Below are 20,393 nucleotides of genomic sequence, written 5' to 3'. Positions count from 1 at the left end.
GTATAACTTCATTTCTCGTTTGATCTATGACAGCGCGGTTCGCGCTCAAACGAAACCCATCCCAGGTTCCACTATTCGTCGAAGGCCTCCCAATCCATGGTGGGATAGCCAATGTTCCAAGCTTTATCAGGATAAATCGAACGCATTTAAAGCTTTTCGGAAAAGTGGAACCATTGAGAATTTTCAAACGTATTTATCCCTTGAAAATCAATTTAAAAACTTGATCAAAGGGAAAAAACGTGCTTATTGGCGAAATTTCGTGGGAGGTCTGTCACGAGAAACGTCAATGAAAAAATTATGGAAAGTGGCTCGAAACATGAGAAATCGCTCTTCAACGAATGAAAGCGAGGAATATTCACATCGATGGATTTTAAATTTTGCACGGAAGGTTTGTCCCGATTCCGTTCCTGTACAAAAAATTGTTCGAGATATTTCACAAGATAGGTGCGATCTTGATTCCGAGTTTTCGATGGTAGAATTCTCTCTTGCTCTCCTTTCATGTAACAATTCTGCGCCGGGATCGGATAGAATTAAGTTCAACTTGTTGAAAAACCTCCCTGATGTGGCGAAACATCGCTTGTTGAATTTATTCAATCGGTTTATGGAGCATAATATTGTTCCAGATGATTGGAGACAAGTACGAGTTATAGCTATTCAAAAAGACGGAAACGGTTTTACGTTTTTATTAGCAGTGCAATATGGTGAGCCAGTCTCAGGATAAGAAAACATTCAAAAATAAACCTTTTTTTTTGAATGAATCAATAGTAAACCAAAATCAACAAAATTAACGTTACAGCAAAAAGGGTAGGGTACACATTGACCTCGGTAAAATAAATAACACAGTCGTGTTGTTAGTATGTTTCTCATTTTTTGCAAATAACCGACTAAGAATCACCAAGGTTTGAACGATCCTGGGCAATAGTTTTCCTTAAAGCTATAGATCTTCGTGTGTGATTGCCCCTACGTCCTTATACCCTCCTTTCCTTCCTTTGCGGGTAATTCGTCCCCTTGCTATAAATAGTAGAATAAGTTGAAATGTAAATAAACTATAGATATACGAATAGATTTAAGAATTGAGTGCTCATCAACATTGTTACAATTTCCTTATATCCCATCCATCTCCTAAAAATATGTCACCCTTCTAAACTCGAGTACACCGCGAGTAATCGGTTTTCCACCTTACTAACCATAGATGTAAGAAAATTGTTTCTATATATATAGTTTTAAAATATATTTAAGAATTCGGCTCCTTTAAACTTAAGTAACTGAGCCTGTAAAAATAAACGAATTAAAAAAAAAAAAAAAATTCTGAACATTCACAGTTCTCTCCAAATAATTTTTCCAATAGTAATTCAATTAGTGACTTCACGAAACACCTTTCGAATTCGATTGAATTTCAGACCCTTTTTTATTTTGTAGATAAAACGGATCACATATTTGATTAATTCAATTCTGTGTGGTTACGTTCTTCGTTGCGAATAAATGTAATGAATTAGTATGGACGTATTTTATTCATATATCGTGGACTTCCGACATATCTGGCAGTAGATTTATCGAACGACTAATGTTTTTTTATATCCCTTCAAACATGTTGCATCTCTCAAGTGTACTCAAGTGTGACCGCAGATTTGCATGGTTAAATCTGGTTAATTTCAGGTAAAGGGTGTGTCACATCAAATTGCATCACGGAAAAAACGCTGTAGAAATTTAATTTTTAGGAATTATATCTTCAGCTTTCGCTTATAATCAGATAAGAGTGTATAGATCACGTTGGCCATGCTTCACTGTCAATTTTTCGTAAATTTGGAAAAATGTCGTCGAATGAAAAAGAGCGTCGTGAATTAATCCTGTGCACTCATTTCGAGAATCCGGAGTTGTCACATCGGGACATCGGTAAGATGCCGGGAATCGTCCAATCCACGGTCAGCAGAGTACTAAAACGATACTTCGAGAACCTAACCATCGACCGGAAGGTGAAGAACGGCAAAAATGGATGCTCTGTCAGTGAAAAAGATCACAAGCGCGTAGTTAAGCAGTTTAGACGTGATCCGAGAAGTTCGGTCCGGGATGTCGCCAAAAAGCTGAATTTGTCAAGTTCATTCGTCCAGCGGACCAAGCAGCGGGAGGGCCTGCGTACATACAAGGTTCAGAAGGTTCAAGGCCTGTTGTTCTTCTCCGCAGAGGACAAATTCAGCGTTCCGGAGGAGATTCGCAAGCAGAAACTATCCAAGTTTGCCAAAAAGTACATGGTGTGGCAAGCGATCTGCTCTTGCGGAAAGCGGAGCGCCCCCTTCGTGATGACCGGCACGGTAAACGGGCAGGTTTACCTTAAGGAGTGCCTACAAAAGCGCTTACTACCACTATTGAAGCAGCACGACCATCTTCTGGCCGGATCTCGCTTCGTGCCACTATTCAAAGGACGTGTTGAAGTGGTAAGAGGCCCACGGGGTCACCTTCGTGCCAAAGGAAATGAACCCGCCCAACGCGCCGGAGCTTCGCCCAATAGAGAAATATTGGGCGATTATGGAGCAGGCCCTCCGGAAGAACCCAAAAGGTGTCAAATCGGAGGCGGACTTCAAAAAAAAATGTATTTCTGTTCAAAAAACCTACAACCTGACGTTGAACAGAACTTTATGGACGGGGTAAAGAGGAAGGTGCGAGCATACGGGCTTGGGCTCGAAGTATGAATAAAAAGAAAATGCCAAAAGTTGTTTTACTTTACTTTACTTTTACTGTCTAAAATTTTCAAAAGGATCGGTCTACTGGGCGAATTTCTACATCGTTTTTTCCGTGATGCAATTTGATGTGACACACCCTTTATTCAGTCTTCATTTTGTCGAATGAATACTGTTGGAACAATAGGTATCGCGGCAAATGATTATCAACATCCTACCTTATCATCAAACGGTATGCGAAGAATTTCAGTGAACTGACGGCATTGGAATATATACCACACAATTATTATCAGAGCTGATAAACATCCGACTGGAAGTCATGAACATCAATTCAACGTGCCCAAGATAAATTTATCCTTTGAAGGTCATTAACCTTTCTAAAGATTATCAGATGGAATATATTCCAATGTCGTCTGGAATAACCTGTCCAACACCTTATGATCGTAATATTGTTTTTGCTATTATTATGATGTTTCATAACACGGCACTTTATTGATTATTCGCCGAAAATAAAAAAAAAAAAAAAAAAATATCCTTGAAGTTAGCCTACGGTTTTAGTAGCAGTGCAATATGGTGAGCCAGTCTCAGGATAAGAAAACATTTAAAAATAAACCTTTTTTTTTAATGAATCAATAGTAAAACAAAATTAAAAAAATTATTCATTGCTGTTTCGAAGAAATTCTCGTACTTTTCCCGTAATACGGCACATTAGGCGGCGCACACCCTTTTCGTCCACCGTTTTGGCGATTTGATTCCACCAGTTCTTCATTTGAGTCATGTTCCTAACAAGTTTTCCCTTTGCCTTAAGCCTCCGCTTCGTGATTGCCCAGTATTTCTCTATCGGCCGGAACTGGGGGCAGTTTGGGGGGTTGAGGTCCTTCGGTATTACGCTGACCCCGTTCGTTGCGTACCATTCCATAACCGTTTTGCTGTAATGGCAGTTTGCGAGGTCCGGCCAAAACATTACTGGACGGTCGTGGGCACGAATAAACGGCAGAATCCGTTTCTGTAGGCACTCTTTTTTGTAGACTTCTGATCGCATTGTCTTGTCAGTGAGAAAGACTTTGGTTTTCTGTCCACAACTGCATATCCCCTTCCAAATCATGTACTTGCGGGCGAATTTATCCGCAAACACGAACTTAAATTTTGCAGGTACATCCCCCCGAGCCGTCGCCAAATAAAATTTTTGACCTGGGATTTGCCCAAAGTCCGCCTTCACGTAGGTCTCATCGTCCATCAGAATACATCCGTCGAACTTGGTCAGCACTTGGTCGTACAGCTTTCGAGCACGGATTCTGGCCACATTGTTCTGCTTCAGCGTCCGATTTGGCTGTTTGCTGGCTCGGAATGACCTTATTCCTTCCCGGAGACGAATTCATCGCACCGTACTGTGAGCGGCCTGGAACTTATTGGCCAAATCGCGGTCTGAAAGATTGGGATTCCTCTTGACGGCCTTGATGACTTTCCCACGCAGTTTCCGGTCGACAGTTCCACTCCGACGCTTCGAATGCGGCTTCCGAGCCGTCGTCAATGTTTCCTTGTACTGCTTGATAACACGCCATACGGTATTTCTGGGCATTTTAAGCTGTTTAGCTAGCTTAGATGCCGACAACAATGAATTTTCAAGAAAACTGTGCACAATTTTATCTCTCCGTTCGGCTTCCATGGCGGTTGTTTACAAAATGCTATCGTTTGGTGTTATGACATAAATACATGGTGAAAGGTAATGAATTTCCCGACACGTGGGCAAAAGCAAACACGTGTCGGGAATTCAATGAGCAAAAGAATTTGTTCCAATATTAAATGAAGCAGACTTTAAAGTGCCAGAATCTTCATTTATAGGAAAATTTCCTCAAAGTAATCAATTTTTGATGAATGAGTACTTTCACGACGAAGCAGATAATGTCATGGGAATACAAAGAGCCTGCCTAGAACATTTCTGTGTATACTTGGAACCCAATGAGGTACATATAGAGGTGGAGCAGTAGGCGAAGTGTATCTGTGTTGGCAAGCAAAATACCGTGTCGTAATTATTTGCATTCAATATGGAATGTATATGGAAGAAACAAAACAATGTGGAAAGTACTCACGGTTGCATGATAATTTGAGCCAAAATTCTCATGAAATCATTCAACTGGTTGTTTTTTAACAGATGACAATTATATAGTGGCTTATTTCGATTATTCATGTGGTAAAAAGGTCCAGAGAGCAGTCGTATGCTTAGTTCTCGAAAGCAGTAACATTTCCGGTGAAATTTAGATTAATTGACGATTATCGACTCACAACATACACACCGACACTGAGAGCCTTCGAAACATCAACTTCATAACGGTAAAATAATAAAACATCGTTTGTTTCTATGAACGTGGGGGAGTGAAAATGGCACATGGAAATATCACTTTTATCCGTCTTTTTCGACGTGATTTCACACATATTCACTCCACACTATCACATTAGCCTCATATTCAGCGGGAGCTCTACAAAAATTTATGTTTTTAATTGATAAATTACTTCTTGAAAATAGCATTTTTACATGCATGCGGTGGGCAATCAAAGATAAACACAACGACTGACGTCACTATTTGCGAAATAGTTATGGCAGCGCATGCTATGTCGCTCGAAACTCGACCATTTTCATTACCTTTTTTCCAGAACATTGCTTGGAACCCATAATAAAGGGTGTGTCACATCAAATTGCATCACGGAAAAAACGCTGTAGAAATTTAATTTTTAGGAATTATATCTTCAGCTTTCGCTTATAATCAGATAAGAGTGTATAGATCACGTTGGCCATGCTTCACTGTCAATTTTTCGTAAATTTGGAAAAATGTCGAACGAAAAAGAGCGTCGTGAATTAATCCTGTGCACTCATGGGATGCTGGATGCTGGGAATCGTCCAATCCACGGTCAGCAGAGTACTAAAACGATACTTCGAGAACCTAACCATCGACCGGAAGGTGAAGAACGGCAAAAATGGATGCTCCGTCAGTGAAAAAGATCACAAGCGCGTAGTTAAGTAGTTTAGACGTGATCCGAGAAGTTCGGTCCGGGATGTCGTCAATAAGCTGAATTTGTCAAGTTCATTCGTCCAGCGGACCAAGCAGCGGGAGGGCCTGCGTACATACAAGGTTCAGAAGGCTCCTAACCGCACCGAAAGGCAAAACATGGTGAGGAAGACGCGAGCCCGAAAGCTGTACACCGAAATGCTGACGAAGTCGCATTGCCTGGTAATGGACGACGAAACCTACGTCAAAGCGGACTTTCGTCAGCTGCCGGGCCTGTTGTTCTTCTCCGCAGAGGACAAATTCAGCGTTCCGGAGGAGATCCGCAAGCAGAAACTATCCAAGTTTGCCAAAAAGCACATGGTGTGGCAAGCGATCTGCTCTTGCGGAAAGCGGAGCGCCCCCTTCGTGATGACCGGCACGGTAAACGGGCAGGTTTACCTTAAGGAGTGCCTACAGAAGCGCTTACTACCACTATTGAAGCAGCACGAGGGCCCGACCATCTTCTGACCGGATCTCGCTCCGTGCCACTATTCAAAGGACGTGTTGGAGTGGTACGAAGCCAACGGGATCACCTTCGTGCCAAAGGAAATGAACCCGCCCAACGCGCCGGAGCTTCGCCCAATAGAGAAATATTGGGCGATTATGAAGCAGGACCTCCGGAAGAACCCAAAAGTTGTCAAATCGGAGGCGGACTTCAAGAGAAAATGGATTTCTGTTCAAAAAAAACTACAACCTGACGTTGTACAGAACCTTATGGACGGGGAAAAGAGGAAGGTGCGAGCATACGGGCTTGGACTCGAAGTATGAATAATAAGAAAATGCCGAAAGTTGTTTAATAGTTTTTATTTTACTGTCTAAAATTTTCAAAAGGATCGGTCTACTGGGCGAATTTCTACAGCGTTTTTTTCGTGATGCAATTTGATGTGACACACCCTTTATGTGTACAAATACAAATACAAATGTTGTTGCCCGGATATAAGCGAAAAAAAATCGTTTTCTGAACCGCAAACAACCTAATTTATGGTTTCACCAGAGTGATAACTCTGAACGAAATCATGCTTTCCAGCACAACGATTATCATTCAACGAAAAAGAAGTTTTCATTCGTACTCCACCTAAAAATTTTTTTTTTCATTTCACAGAAAACAAGAGAAGCCTTCAGCAATCTCAGAATTTGGAAAGCCTAATTAATATTCGGAGGACAAAGATCTAATAAAAAGAACTGTTATCGAATTCAACCAAATGAAAGCCCTGTCGCATTCGCGGAATGTTTGGAACATTATTTTTCTGGGATCTAATTAATGCGAACGTCGGATGGCAACGGTAATGAACATACATTCAATGGGAAAAAATGGTGCCACGACAACCAGAACCCTGTGGATGGTGAAACTTCCGTCATTCCGCGTCACTGTGAAAGTTCGAATTAATACATTCGGAAACGACAATGACTGTTCGTGTCAGTCAAAATCTACCCAAGTTTTTTCATCACTGTAATTCGGATGCTAAAAGCGTCAGAGGCTTGATTTAACAGCATTATAAATGGCATCACTCAGTTCGTGCGTACGATGGAACCTGGCGTTTCGTACATCGAACATTGACAGTCTCTCCCACGTAGATTCCTAGGTGATATATATGCTCACGTCTACGTCGTTCGCAATCTAATTTGAATCGATCGTTCTCCTCTTCCGGCTCTCAGTATGGGCAAAACTGGTACAAAGCTGTCCTGTTCAGAAGAATGCATGTTTTCACTCACTCAAACATGAACTATCGCAATAAAAATTATAATAACACACTTTTGCCCAGCACAATTCGTCCAAACTCACCGTTGGTTGGCATTGTTTGCCTATGTAAATGAAGAGAGAACGGTATGTTGTTTGCTCAAGGCTGATGATGTTTTCATTTTCGTTTCATTGCAGACTGTTCGAGGAACATGCGGAACTGCTGGATATGTTCGCCAAGTTCAAAGAGCTCAAAACGAAAGAGCAACAGGCCACATCGGAGGAGCTGGCGGAGCATGCCAACAAAGTGATGACCACGCTGGACGAGGGGATCCGCGGGCTGGACGATTTAGACACGTTCTTCGAATTCATCCATCAGGTGGGCGCCTCCCATAGGCGGATCCCCGGATTCAAACAGGAATACTTCTGGGTAAGTGACGTGTGGCGTGCAAACGAATCGACTAATGTGGGGCTGGCTAATTGACAGGTATTTGGGGGAAGGAAAGCCCGCCCTTCGCATGCAACTCACATCGAATTATCCCGTTGTATATATTCGAGCAGAAATGTGTGCTTTCAAGCAACACGGACAATTCAATTCAGAGAATTGCTCCGTGCTCCAGAGCCGTGCTAATTCCGTATTAATTTTCCGAATTAATTTTTCATCCGTTTTCTTGCTCGTCTGGAAAATGTATCTTGAGTGCTTCCTAGAAGATCAGAGAATGTGCACATATTTTTTTCTGTAGCTTGGCCTTCAAATTCAACGTAAAGCTACAGGATCTTATGCAACATTTTTTGGTTGAATGATAAGACTAGAAACATATTGGATTATCACGGATTTGTTGAACCCCTCAAGAGTAGGGTGCTCTTGTGTTGCTCCCGGAATGAGGTATTTCTGCTGAGATCAATATTGAACAAATCATTCCTCGTTAGCTTTGCCCCATTCTGAATGAGAAAGTAGGGTGTAATTTGTCTCCCAACTCCACCAAGAATGGAAAAAAAACTTTTCTTCCGTTTGCCACCAACTACGAAACACCAAGCGCTTCCGCGAAATAAAAAGTCGAAGGAAACGCATTATGCCTCATAGTAGGCGCATTGGAAGGAAGTAGCTAAAATGTTTACTCGCAGTTCCACAAAATACTTGTTGAAAAACGATAGCACTTTGCCGCAGTAGGCTTCGACGAATTTTATTTACGATCGATTTTCTTCCTTGCTCCTTGCTTTTCTACAGATGGAAGCGTTCATTTTTTTTTCAAATATAAGCTAGAGAAAAATAATAGTACCTGTATGTGCACATTAGAGACGAATAAACTGGTAAGTTCAAAGCTCTTTAATACAAAAAAGTAAAGTAAAATATTTGCACAAAAAATATCAGAGAGTATATAGAAATGAACGAACTTTCCATTAGCATATTTTAGTGAGTTTCCACATAGTACTACGAGGCATAATCATAGAAGCATTTCAAATGGATCTCGATGCAGCCTATCAGGTTGAAAGTTGAATGTCCATTACTAATTAGATTGATTCATATTGAATTTGAAGCTACCATCTTGATAATTTTATAGTCTAGCACCAAATTTGTTTTACCATCCATCTGTTTTTATCTTCTCTCTCGACCCTAATAGCTTATTAACCATTCAGTCTAATTCAAAAGCATAATAAACGGCCAAGATTTTGATTATCACCCCGCGTTCATAAACGCATGAGTCATGTTCTGGCAGCTACCGCCAGTCGGGGTGACATTGGGCCAAAACCAAAAATGTTTCATGTTGATTTTTTTTTTGAACACGCTTGATGAGATAATTAAAACTTTACGTAGAGTGAAAGATTACGTATTTCTCTAATTGTTAGAGGAAGCCATACACAACAAAACTATTTTGATTCGTTTCACCACTGCCTTAAAGATAGTCACCATAGATACCATAATAAATCGTTGCCGAAAATTGTACTCTATAAACCGTCGCACACACGAAATTGGCTAAATCCGACAAATGGAAGGTGCATTGAAGCTCCATTAAAAAGAATCTAATCACTTATTTGGAGTTGTGCTGTTTTCCCCTCAGACAAGAATGTTTTCCGAATGTTGTAATTTTTGAGCTTGTCTGGGGTGACTTTGGGCCAAACTAAAACCATTCCACTGAAGAGTATCGTAAGTAAGATATTTAATAAAGGGTAATTTTTGTGAATTTTTTTGGCATTTTTCCTCATTTTAGGACATTTCAGCACGTAGTGTGGGGTGATCAATGGGGCATTCAATTCTATGCAGGGGGTTTCCATGCCCATTCACACAAAAGTGCGTTAACACGTGTTGTTGAGTAAAAAATGCGATGCATCATATTGAAAAAAAAAGCGTTGTAAGTTGCTGTTTGCTCTCTGCTTCGAATGGCTTCTCCCAGTGATCAACTAGTTTCTTTTTTAAAGCTTTCAGAAGATATTTAGTTCTGCTTTTCATATAAATCTGTATTTTCTACTGGTTATCACAAGCTAACGCAGTTTTATGTGGATAGACGTGAAATTCTCCACATATTTTATGCATAGAGGCTACGTTGTGAGTTTACTCACGTGTACGAATGATAATTACATGATATTTACACCTTTAAGATAGCCTTGCCCATAAGTTTGATACCTGGCCCAATGTCACCCCCCTTAAGGGGTATCATTGGGCCAATTTTTGAAGAACTCCTGTGAAGCGAGTTTTCATTATAATTCAACCATTCTTGCATCAGCTGTAATCTTAACTATGATGATTATAACAGCGTGCTTCAACATGATGTTGATGGCAAAATGTGGTTGTTACGAGGTGGCTAACTGAAACATATAGTTTTTTGGTCCAATGACACCCCCACTGACGGTACGCTAATTGAAATCATTTTTTTCTGGTTCTGTCATGTGAAGAATTTGAAATTTTATCAATCGGGATTTTAATAAATTTTAATTATAATACAAGAATTTCACTCATCAGTCATCACCAGTTTTGCCACATTCTCATCAGTATCGCAAGATGCAAGAATCCTTTTCATCTGTACTTTTTCTTCCAAAAATCTGTACCATCGAAAATGTTTGTTGTAGAGAAAAAAATGGGTGGGTTATATCTATGATATAATCGCAAGATTGACGTGGGACTACCTTAGCTTATCAATCATTTGTTTGTATTGATTAAAGTTTTGATGGAAAGAAACAATTCCCGAATTCAATTGAATTCAATATATTTGATTTGTGGGTAAAAAGATTTTGAAATGTCATGTAAGGTCAATTCATGCATTGTGATAGTAAATTTAATGACAGTCCTTTTACGGTTGGTATGATGCATAGAACAAAATTTGTGAACGGGAGAATTTTCAAACGATTATTTTATTTTACATTTGCTTCTCTCAAGTGTACGTACTTATCGAACCGCGAATTCGTTTGATTATATGAACTTCAGGCACTCAGTTCCGATTTTGACATGTATGTCGAACGCATATTGTTTAATGAATAGGCGTTATCGCAGCAAATGGTTAGCAACATTTTGCCTAATCATCAAATGGTATGCGTAGAAATTCAATGAGCGGAAGATATGAAGGTATATCCTTCAATACAATAATGAATAACCGAGCCAAAGCGTTGTGTTCGTACTCGCTTTTGTAATCCGTGCTAGGAAAACACTTTGCGGAGTGCAAAAAAAAATGCGGGTGCAGAGATACCCCGGACTTGCATGAATCAAAAACTTCAACTTCTACTTTTTATACTATAAAGAATTTAAACTTGAAAGTTCATTCGTCTCTAATGTCTGCACGATTTTCCCAGGTGTCTAAGTTTAGGAGACCGTGTTAAGGAAACATATTCTAGTTTGCACAAAGGCAAGCGAGTACAAAAGTACTCGAAGCTTGCATTTATTTGCAGAGCCGATTTCCCCAGACATTTTGGTTTTGAAGTTTGTGTTAAGCGAACACATTTCAGTCGGAACAAAAATGCCACTGACTTGCATGAATTTACAATGCCAATTTCCTCAGACACCTTGGTTCTGAAGTCTGTGTTGGGGAAACACATTTCAGTCGGAACAAAAATTCCCCCGACTTTCATGTATTTGCAATGTTGATTTCCCCACGCTACATGGATTTGAACTCTGTGTTAAGGAAACACATTTCAGTCGGACCAAAAATGCCCCCGACTTACATGTATTTGAAATGCCAATTTCCCCACGCTCCTTGGATTTAAAGTCTGTGTTAGGGAAACACATTTCAGTCGGAACAAAAATACCCCCGACTTTCATGTATTTGCCAACACAGCCATCAAACCCAAGGCTGCTTGGGTTTGATGGCTGTGTTAGGGAAATCGTAGATCGGACCAATCAAAATGAGGCAGTTATGCCGTTTAGATAACGCTTAACATTTTACAGTTATTCAATTGTTTATCGAATGAAAAATAACTTTTTATTGATTGCGATAGAAGCGTAGAAATATTATCTATCAATTGATGCAAACATCTTTCCGAGCCAGTAAGAAATGTTCGAGTTATAAGCATTCGGAATATTTCATTTTTTCCTGCATGTTCTGTGTTTAGGTTTTCATTTTACCCCCCATATACTCCGGTTAGACGTAGTCCCACATCAAAATCTTTTCAGAAATATTGTAAGCGGTGGTATCTAGGACTCGACCGCATTTTTGACGTAGAACTACGCAATTATATTATGAAAGTTCTCAGTCTTAATGTACGTTTTAGGGAATTATATAAAAAAAATCCGAAATATTACGGTCTGCACGACACGCAAGTACAAAAGTACTCAACACTAAAAAATACCCCCGGCTTGCATGTATTTGCAAAGGTCAGGTCAGGTAATAAATTATAGAGACTTCAAACTTTTTCAGTTCGTTCGTCTCTAGCCTTGAAAAAGGCCCTTGGAAAACATTACTCTTCCAGCACTATACCTCCACCCTCATTGCCTTGAGCACTTGATCCGTCCAGCAACGATGTTGTCCAGTCGGGGTCCTCACGAAGAATGAATATTTGCAAAGTGGATTCCCCCAGGCACATTGATTTTGAAATCCGTGTTTGGGAAACACAGCTCGGTGGGAACAAAAATACTCCCAACTTGCATGTATATTTGCAAAGCTAATTTCCACAGGTACATCGATTTTGAAGTCTGTGTTGGGTAAAACGTAAATCGGGCCAATCAAAACTTGTAAGTAAGGGCCCTTAGATAACGCTTGACATTTTACAGTTATTCAATTGTTCATCTCTTGAAAAATAACATTTTATTAATTGTGATAGACGCGTAGAAATATTTTCTATCAATTGATTCAAACATCTTCCCGATCTATTAAGAAATGTTCGAGTTATAAGCATTCGAAATACGGTTAGGGTTAGCACACAAATCGGCAGAACAAATGTATGACAAAAAGGAAATTCTTCCAGTTTTCATGAATTTAAACCGTTTAGAGATTAGCGAATTATAATGTATAGCACATCAAACAAATCTTAGAGAATTCTTGGACATAAAGGGGGCCTTTGATTCTGTTTCAATAGAGGTTTTGTCAGACAAATTACAATCTCGGGATCTGCCGCCTCTATTGAATAATATGTTATATAACTTGCTTTGTGAGAAACATTTGAACTTTTCTCACGGAGATTCGGCAGTAAGTCGGGTCTCTTACATGGGACTCCCCCAGGGCTCATGTTTAAGCCCCCTTTTGTACAACTTCTACGTAAGCGACATTGACAATTGCCTTACACAAAATTGCAGCCTAAGACAACTTGCAGATGATGGAGTGGTGTCTGTCGTAGGATCAAACGAATCCGACCTGCAAGAATCCTTACAAGATACTTTGAACAATTTTTCAACCTGGGCCATTGGCCTAGGGATCGAATTCTCCACGGAGAAAACAGAGATGGTGGTTTTTTCTAGGAAGCATAAACCAGCAAAACCAAAGCTTCAACTTTTGGGTAAACCGATCACTCATGCTATGTCATTCAAGTATCTTGGGGTCTGGTTCGACTCTAAATGTACTTGGGGGGCCCATATTAGGTATCTGAGTAAAAAATGTCAACAAAGAATAAACTTTCTCCGTACAATTACCGGCACCTGGTGGGGAGCCCATCCCGAAGATCTTATAATGTTGTATCGAACAACTATTCTCTCAGTGATGGAGTATGGCAGTTTCTGTTTTCAATCAGCTGCCAAAACACACCTCATTAAACTCGAGCGAATTCAGTATCTTTGTCTCCGTATCGCGTTGGGATGTATACCCTCAACGCATACCATGAGTCTCGAGGTTTTGGCAGGCCTACTCCCACTAAAAGATCGCTTCAATTTATTATCTCTTCGGTTCCTCATCCGGTGTAAGGTTATGAACCCATTGGTGATCGGAAATTTTGAGCAGCTGATCGGGCTAAATTTTCATTCTGGATTCATGAGCTCATATCATGAATTCGTCTCCATGCAGGTTAATCCTTCTTCGTATATTCCCAACCGTGTTTGTTTTCCTGACTACATCAATTCCTCTGTGCATTTTGATCTGTCCATGAAGCAGGATATCCATGGAACATCAGACTATCTTCGATCGAGGATCGTTCCAACGATCTTCGATGCAAAGTATGGGGATATCAATTGTGATAATATGTACTTTACTGATGGGTCCTCTATGAATGAGTCCACAGGATTTGGAGTGTTCAACGAATTTTCTAGCACCTCACACAGTCTTCAGAATCCTTGCTCAGTGTATATTGCTGAATTGGCAGCGATACACTGGGCGCTGGACAGCGTCGCCTCACGACCTGTTGAACACTATTACATTGTAACGGATAGTCTTAGCTCTGTCGAAGCTATCCGTTCACTGAGGCCGGAAAAGCACTCACCGTACTTCCTTGAGAGAATACGAGAAATTTTGAGTGCTTTATCCAGACGCTGTTATGTCATTACCTTTGTCTGGGTCCCTTCACATTGCTCAATTCCGGGTAATGAGAGGGCTGACTCATTAGCAAAGGTAGGTGCAATTGAAGGCGATATTTATCAGCGTCAAATCGCCTTCAATGAATTTTATTCTTTAGTCCGCAAAAATACCATAGTTAACTGGCAACGCAAATGGAACGAAGATGAATTGGGCCGGTGGCTCCACTCGATTATCCCTAAGGTTAGCCTCAAACCATGGTTCAAAAGTCTGGACTTGAGTCGGGACTTTATTCGCACCTTCTCCCGACTCATGTCCAATCACTGTTCGTTAGATGCGCTACTCTTTCGTATTAATCTTGCCGACAACAATCTTTGTGTTTGTGGCCAAGGTTACCACGACATCGAGCACGTTGTTTGGTCGTGCGAGCTGTATCTTGTTGCCAGATCGAATTTAGTAGTTACCCTTCGGGCCCAAGGAAGGCAGCCCATGATGCCGGTGAGAGACGTGTTGGCTAGGTTAGACCTTGATTACATGTCCCAAATATATGTATTCCTTAGAGCTATCGATCTTCGTGTGTGATTGTCCTTACACCCTTAGTTTTTACTTTTCCTTTTCCTTTGTGAGAGATCGGATCCCTACTTAAGAATAAGATGAAATGTAAATACATATTAGATATAAGATAGGTTTAAGAATTGAGTGTGATGAGTGTGATTGAGAGTGTGAGTGTGATCATTGTCAATATATCCTCATATCCCCTCCTTTTCCTGAAGAAAATATGTCACCCTTCTAAACTCGAGTCGACCGCGAGTAATCGGTTTCCTATATTATTAACATTAGAATTAAGGAAAAATGTTTATATACTAGTAACAATACAGTAAGGAGTTCGGCTCCTTTAAACCTATGTAACTGAGCCTGTAAAAATAAACGATTTAAATAAAAAAAAAAAAATCTTAGAGAATTTCCGATTCGATTGCTATGCAAATCATGAGAATTCGTTCACAGTGAAAATAGTAGTTAAGAACTTTCGAACTTACTTAATGTTAAAAAATATCTTTTCTTTCGGAGTGAAGCTCCGTCTTTTATTTACTGGTTGAAATATAACTTCAGAATGCCTTTACAATTGTTATCCCTGTCTTTTCTTATCTTAATTCTATCTTAATTTTCTTATATTAATTCAGAATATTTAGCGGGAACGATCCGGGTGGTCTGATGTGTTGTTGATGTTATCCGGGCCGTCTGGGAATGTTTATGTTTATCGACCGCTGGTCCATATTGTGATGACTCGTATTTTGTTTATCTCGAGTGTCGTATGTTGAGCTGGCTGGTGTTGCGTTAACTCTTCCCCTCTTAAGTAACTTTGTCCTCAAAGTTGGATTGTTCGAAATGGTGATGGCATATTGATAAATGATTGTATTTCTGTTTTGCGTTGTTCTGATAATTCTGTTGTTGTTAATTCTGGATTTGTGATGATGGTTTCATCTTTTCTGTTGACTGGAGTTTGGATTTCCTCAAGGGTGATATTTTCTCTGTTGATATCTGGAACCTTGAATTCGGCTTTGAAGATTAGTTTTCTTGAATTATATAGGAATATTCCGATAATGGCGATAATAGATATGAATGTTACTCCTCCTAAAGATCTAAATAAGTTAAACTTCCAGGTGAGTGAATTATTTTGAAGACTTATTGTTTCTAATTGTTCTCTGTTTTCCAATGTGAGATGTTGGAGATATTCGGCAGGTGGTGCATCAAGAGTGCCAATTTCAGTGGCTAATAAGCCTGTTGTAGTATGTAGTATGATATGATAATTTGAGAATAATTCTCCATTGATTTGTAGGCTGCATTCTTCAAACTGGATTAAGAATGAACCGTTAAGTTGTTGGTTTGTAATGCTGCAATTTGATAAAATTGTCACGATTGCATTATTGATGAGAATGGAGGCGTCGTTTATTCGTTTGATTAATCCTTTTGAATATACTTTTTCAAAGGTGCAATTAGAATGTTGTTCGCGTATGAGGCGGTTAATGCAATCATTGCCTGGGATTAATGTTTGAATTTCACATAAGAAGTAGTTTCCTTGGTCTTCACATGGTTGGCTTGATTCATATACATGTGTGGTATTTCGCATACGATAATTGTGTTGTAATGCGATTCGTTTATTATTGCTTATGATAGAATCAATGTACTCATATTCATAAATATTTTTGGAAAATTGAGGAATTTTCAGAATGTATGCAATATGTGTTGTGTTTAACATCACCTGTCCTGTTGATTGTGATAGGAGTTCTTCGAATGATGTAACATATACATCGTGATTTCCCAAAAAGGTTACGATTGTGTTAAAGTCGCGCATGGATAAAAGTTTGCTGCTTGGAATGCCATGTTTTGCCATCAAGATTGCTTCTTCAAGTGGTCTTGAAGTGAATCTAAATTTGATAACATCATAAGGTGGTTGATTTCAATAGAGTAATTCTTGATTCTTTGATTTTCAATTGTAAGGATTTGGTTAGCTAGATTGGTTATTTCTTGGATCCTGTTACTTATGGCTTCGTTGATTCTTATGGCATCACTTGTTTGTTGTTTTGTGTAATGAGGGAGTTAAGCGTTGCGTTGATGATGCGTAGGTCCTCTGCATCCGGATTGCCTGCTACCCATTTCCAAATGGTGCCTAATGTGTCCCATCTCTTTTGTCTTTTTACAAATGGTTTAAGTTTGAGGAATGTTTCATACAATTTATTGTTTTTGATTTGTATAAGTTCGTACAATGAATTGTTTGATGGTTTTAGTTGTATTTCTTCATTTACATGAGATATCGTGTCGCCTATTTGGAATAAATCAATTGGATGTACAGTGCGTATATATCCTATTTTTGTTCTAGCTTTTCCAAGAGGTATAATTGCAAGTGGGTTGTTTGTTAGATCGTGTATTTGAATTCCTGCCAGTGTCTGAGATACGCAGAGGGCGAGTATGAAAATCCTTATCATCTTAACTTCCAATCCTCTAACAGTGGAAGTGCAAGTTTTCAGATTCTGTCGGCGAAAGTCCTTGTCTTGATTATTTGTGGAAACCGAACCTCTGACGGTCGGTGTCCTTCTCGGGTCGAGACCAGGCGGTGTGTCCAAAACCTTCCCGGTGTGGCGGCCGGTTCCCTTTTGCTGGTGCTACTCGTGGAGCCTTTCCACACGGCTGCTTAGTGGCGGTCGGAATTTCGGATAATTTTCGGATGGTTTTAGTCCGCGTCACTCTTACGTGGCGGATCTTAAAACACTCACTCAATCACACGCGCTGGTCCCTATTCGGGCGCCAGTTAAGAACTTCCGAACTTACTTAATGTTAAAAAATATCTTTTCTTTCGGAGTGAAGCTCCGTCTTTTATTTACTGGTTGAAATATAACTTCAGAATGCCTTTACTATTGTTATCCCTGTCTTTTATGTTCACTGAGATGGTTTACAATAATTTTATCTTATCTTAATTCAGCATATTTAGCGGGAACGATCCGGGTGGTCTGATGTGTTGTTGATACTATCCGGACCGTCTGGGAATGTTTATGTTTATCGACCGCTGGTCGATATTGTGATGACTCGTATTTTGTTTATCTCGAGTGTCGTATGTTGAGCTGGCTGGTGTTGCGTAAACTTAGTTATAAACGTTAACTTTATTTCATAAAAAGGTGAACTGTTTTCTGATTTGGCATCCTTCCTGGAAGACGTAATTCTACGTCAAAAACCTGCTCGACGTATGCCAAGGAGTGAGGCGTAATGAGCGAACCGTTAATTCTTTCAGGTATCCAATTTTGTCCACCAATCCTGGAAATGGTTGTTTTCTGAAACGGAAATTTGCTTCCGGAGCAATTTTACGTCTAGGGCATGGAATTCATTCTCCACATTTTGTGAAACCCCATCGGAGAACCCGGAAAACGCTTCCTTCCTGGTTAACATTGCAGCAACCTTGAGCGTCGGATCATTAAAATCGAATCTTTTTCTCATTTGCTTGGTCAGCTTCGCGAAGAAACTGCTAAAAATATCCTCAAAAACTATTTGTCTTCGCTATCTGTTGTTCTAATAGCTTCTTCTGCTGTCATCGCAACGTAAATATTGTTGTCGCTTTTCAAATGATCTTCAAATTCAGGAGCATTGGACATTGAAACAAGGTAAGATTTCTCGCAGATTCATTTCATACTATCCAAACGACAGTTGTAGATATTCGCATTTTCGGATCAGAGGTGACCGTCATCACCAAACCAAAGTCTGCGAAGTTGGTGTTTGAGTGACAAATCTTAAGAAATAAACTTTCTCAACGCACATTCGCGCACTGAGTTTCCTGGACAATAAGTCATCTATGAAGCTTTCTGTAGCAGGTAATTGTTATGGTGCTGGGAATAGATGATGGAGAATCACTCCTACTCTACTTGAGCTAAACCGGAAATGTTAATGTTAAATGTTACGAACCTTATTCGCAACGCGAATTAATTGAAATATGTCGAGCTAAAATTAACAGTCGATCCAAATTAAACAACGCTCGCGCGGTAGCCAGCTCAAATCTTCCTACGAACACCTAGCGCAACAGTATGCACTATTACGCGGGTTACATTTGCGAGTGTGTCAAAGATCTGAAAAATCGTAGAGCTGCACATCAAACACATCAAACAGTCGAAGAACATTTAACGATTGAGAGCAACAACAAACTACAGAATTACAGAAATAGATTGGAGAGCCTGAAGAACGAATACATTAATCGCGCGACATCAGAAGCGATGAGTTTAGCGGAACCTAAAAGACTGTGCGAATAGTTCGGAAACCCAAAAAACCCAAGGTAGATGCTTGAAGTGGGATGTGACAGCCAAAGTGAGAGTAATTTCGTTGAACACAATGCTCCTTAAGGAACCCGACCTGTTTATTACTCTGTTGGGGATACTTTTCGCGAATGAAAAAAAGGAATCTGCGATGATATTCTGTAGATGTTCGACTAGTTTCGCATTTTGGAGAGAGAGAGAGAGAGAGAGAGAGAAATAGCGGCGATCATTCCCAACGTTTTTACATCATCTTTTACAATACGTCAAGAATTTGAATATTTGAAGCCTAAGAATTTTTTTTTTTTGATTTGTCAATTCTTTGTATATTTCGTATATAATGTATAAATATTGCTTCATATTCAACTTAAAGTTATTCATTAACATTTAACATAAAATTCAACGCATTTACATCGACGTTGCTGTTTTGATTTTCAAATTCTATATAATTACAGACTGTTTTTATGAATTTTGTTCTTGTTATGCGCTCGGTGTTGATCAGTGTTGGACGCATCACTTCTTCAAATGCTGGTCTCTGCCAGCCGCCGAGTAACGCTGTCAGTTTGTTTTGCATGAAACACCACGCATTTGCCACACGCGGGCACTCGCTATACTTATGTGTAATCGTCTCTACCGCTGCATTACAGTGTAGACAATTTGCTCCGTCCGCACGCTGCATGATGTTCATCAGCCTTCGGTGTTCTACTTTTTCGTTGACGAACAAATACATCAAGCTTCGTTGACACGAAGATAACCTTGACGAAAATATGTTTTTCCATACTCGCTGCCAATTTGCTGCCGGGTACTTTCGTTCCACTCTGGGCAGTTCTATTTCATTAATGAATACACGGTGGATCAAATCACTAGAAGGATTTTGTTGGATGGACAGTGGGAGAAGAGGTACTTGTCTCATTACTTCTCTGATGCAAGGCATCTCTACCGAGTTAGAATTTGATTGGGTTCGGATGAAGTTGTGGAACGGCATTGACTCACTCTCTCGGAGATGCCGGTTGATGAGCAGCGCTTTGCATTTCAATGCTGGGAGTTGCAGATTTAACCCACCGCTCTCCTTGCTACGCGCCAGTTGCTGTATCGGGACACGTGCTGGTAAGTCTCTCCACAAAAATGTCCCCATAGCTGATGTAATTTTTGCTATGTGGACACTGTTCGGTGTGATGTTTAAAGCCAGATACCACATTTTGGATGATATTTTGTGTAATTCGCCCTACTACCGCATCCCAATTCAATTTTACAATCGTCCGCATTGAGTTTGCAAATAGTATGCCCAGAATTTTTATATTTTCACCTGTATGAAGCCATGGCACCTCCAATCTATTTTCATT

The 20,393-nt window shown here is 39.9% G+C and overlaps 1 protein-coding gene across 5 annotated transcripts in view; it reads left to right on the top strand.

The window, feature by feature from the left end:
- The window catches only part of LOC129771231 (neuroglobin-like), a 185,441-nt gene that overhangs the window by 146,312 nt on the left and 18,736 nt on the right, over positions 1 to 20,393 (top strand). For all 5 annotated transcript variants that reach the window (XM_055774663.1, XM_055774660.1, XM_055774661.1 and 2 more), the window contains one exon: positions 7,596 to 7,827. In XM_055774663.1, coding sequence (XP_055630638.1) covers positions 7,596 to 7,827 — 232 coding nt within the window. The remainder of the gene's footprint in view (positions 1 to 7,595; positions 7,828 to 20,393) is intronic.

Source organism: Toxorhynchites rutilus, chromosome 2, assembly GCF_029784135.1.
Source record: "Toxorhynchites rutilus septentrionalis strain SRP chromosome 2, ASM2978413v1, whole genome shotgun sequence".
Classification (NCBI taxonomy): domain Eukaryota; kingdom Metazoa; phylum Arthropoda; class Insecta; order Diptera; family Culicidae; genus Toxorhynchites; species Toxorhynchites rutilus.
This window is presented reverse-complemented; position numbering and strand designations above follow the sequence as displayed.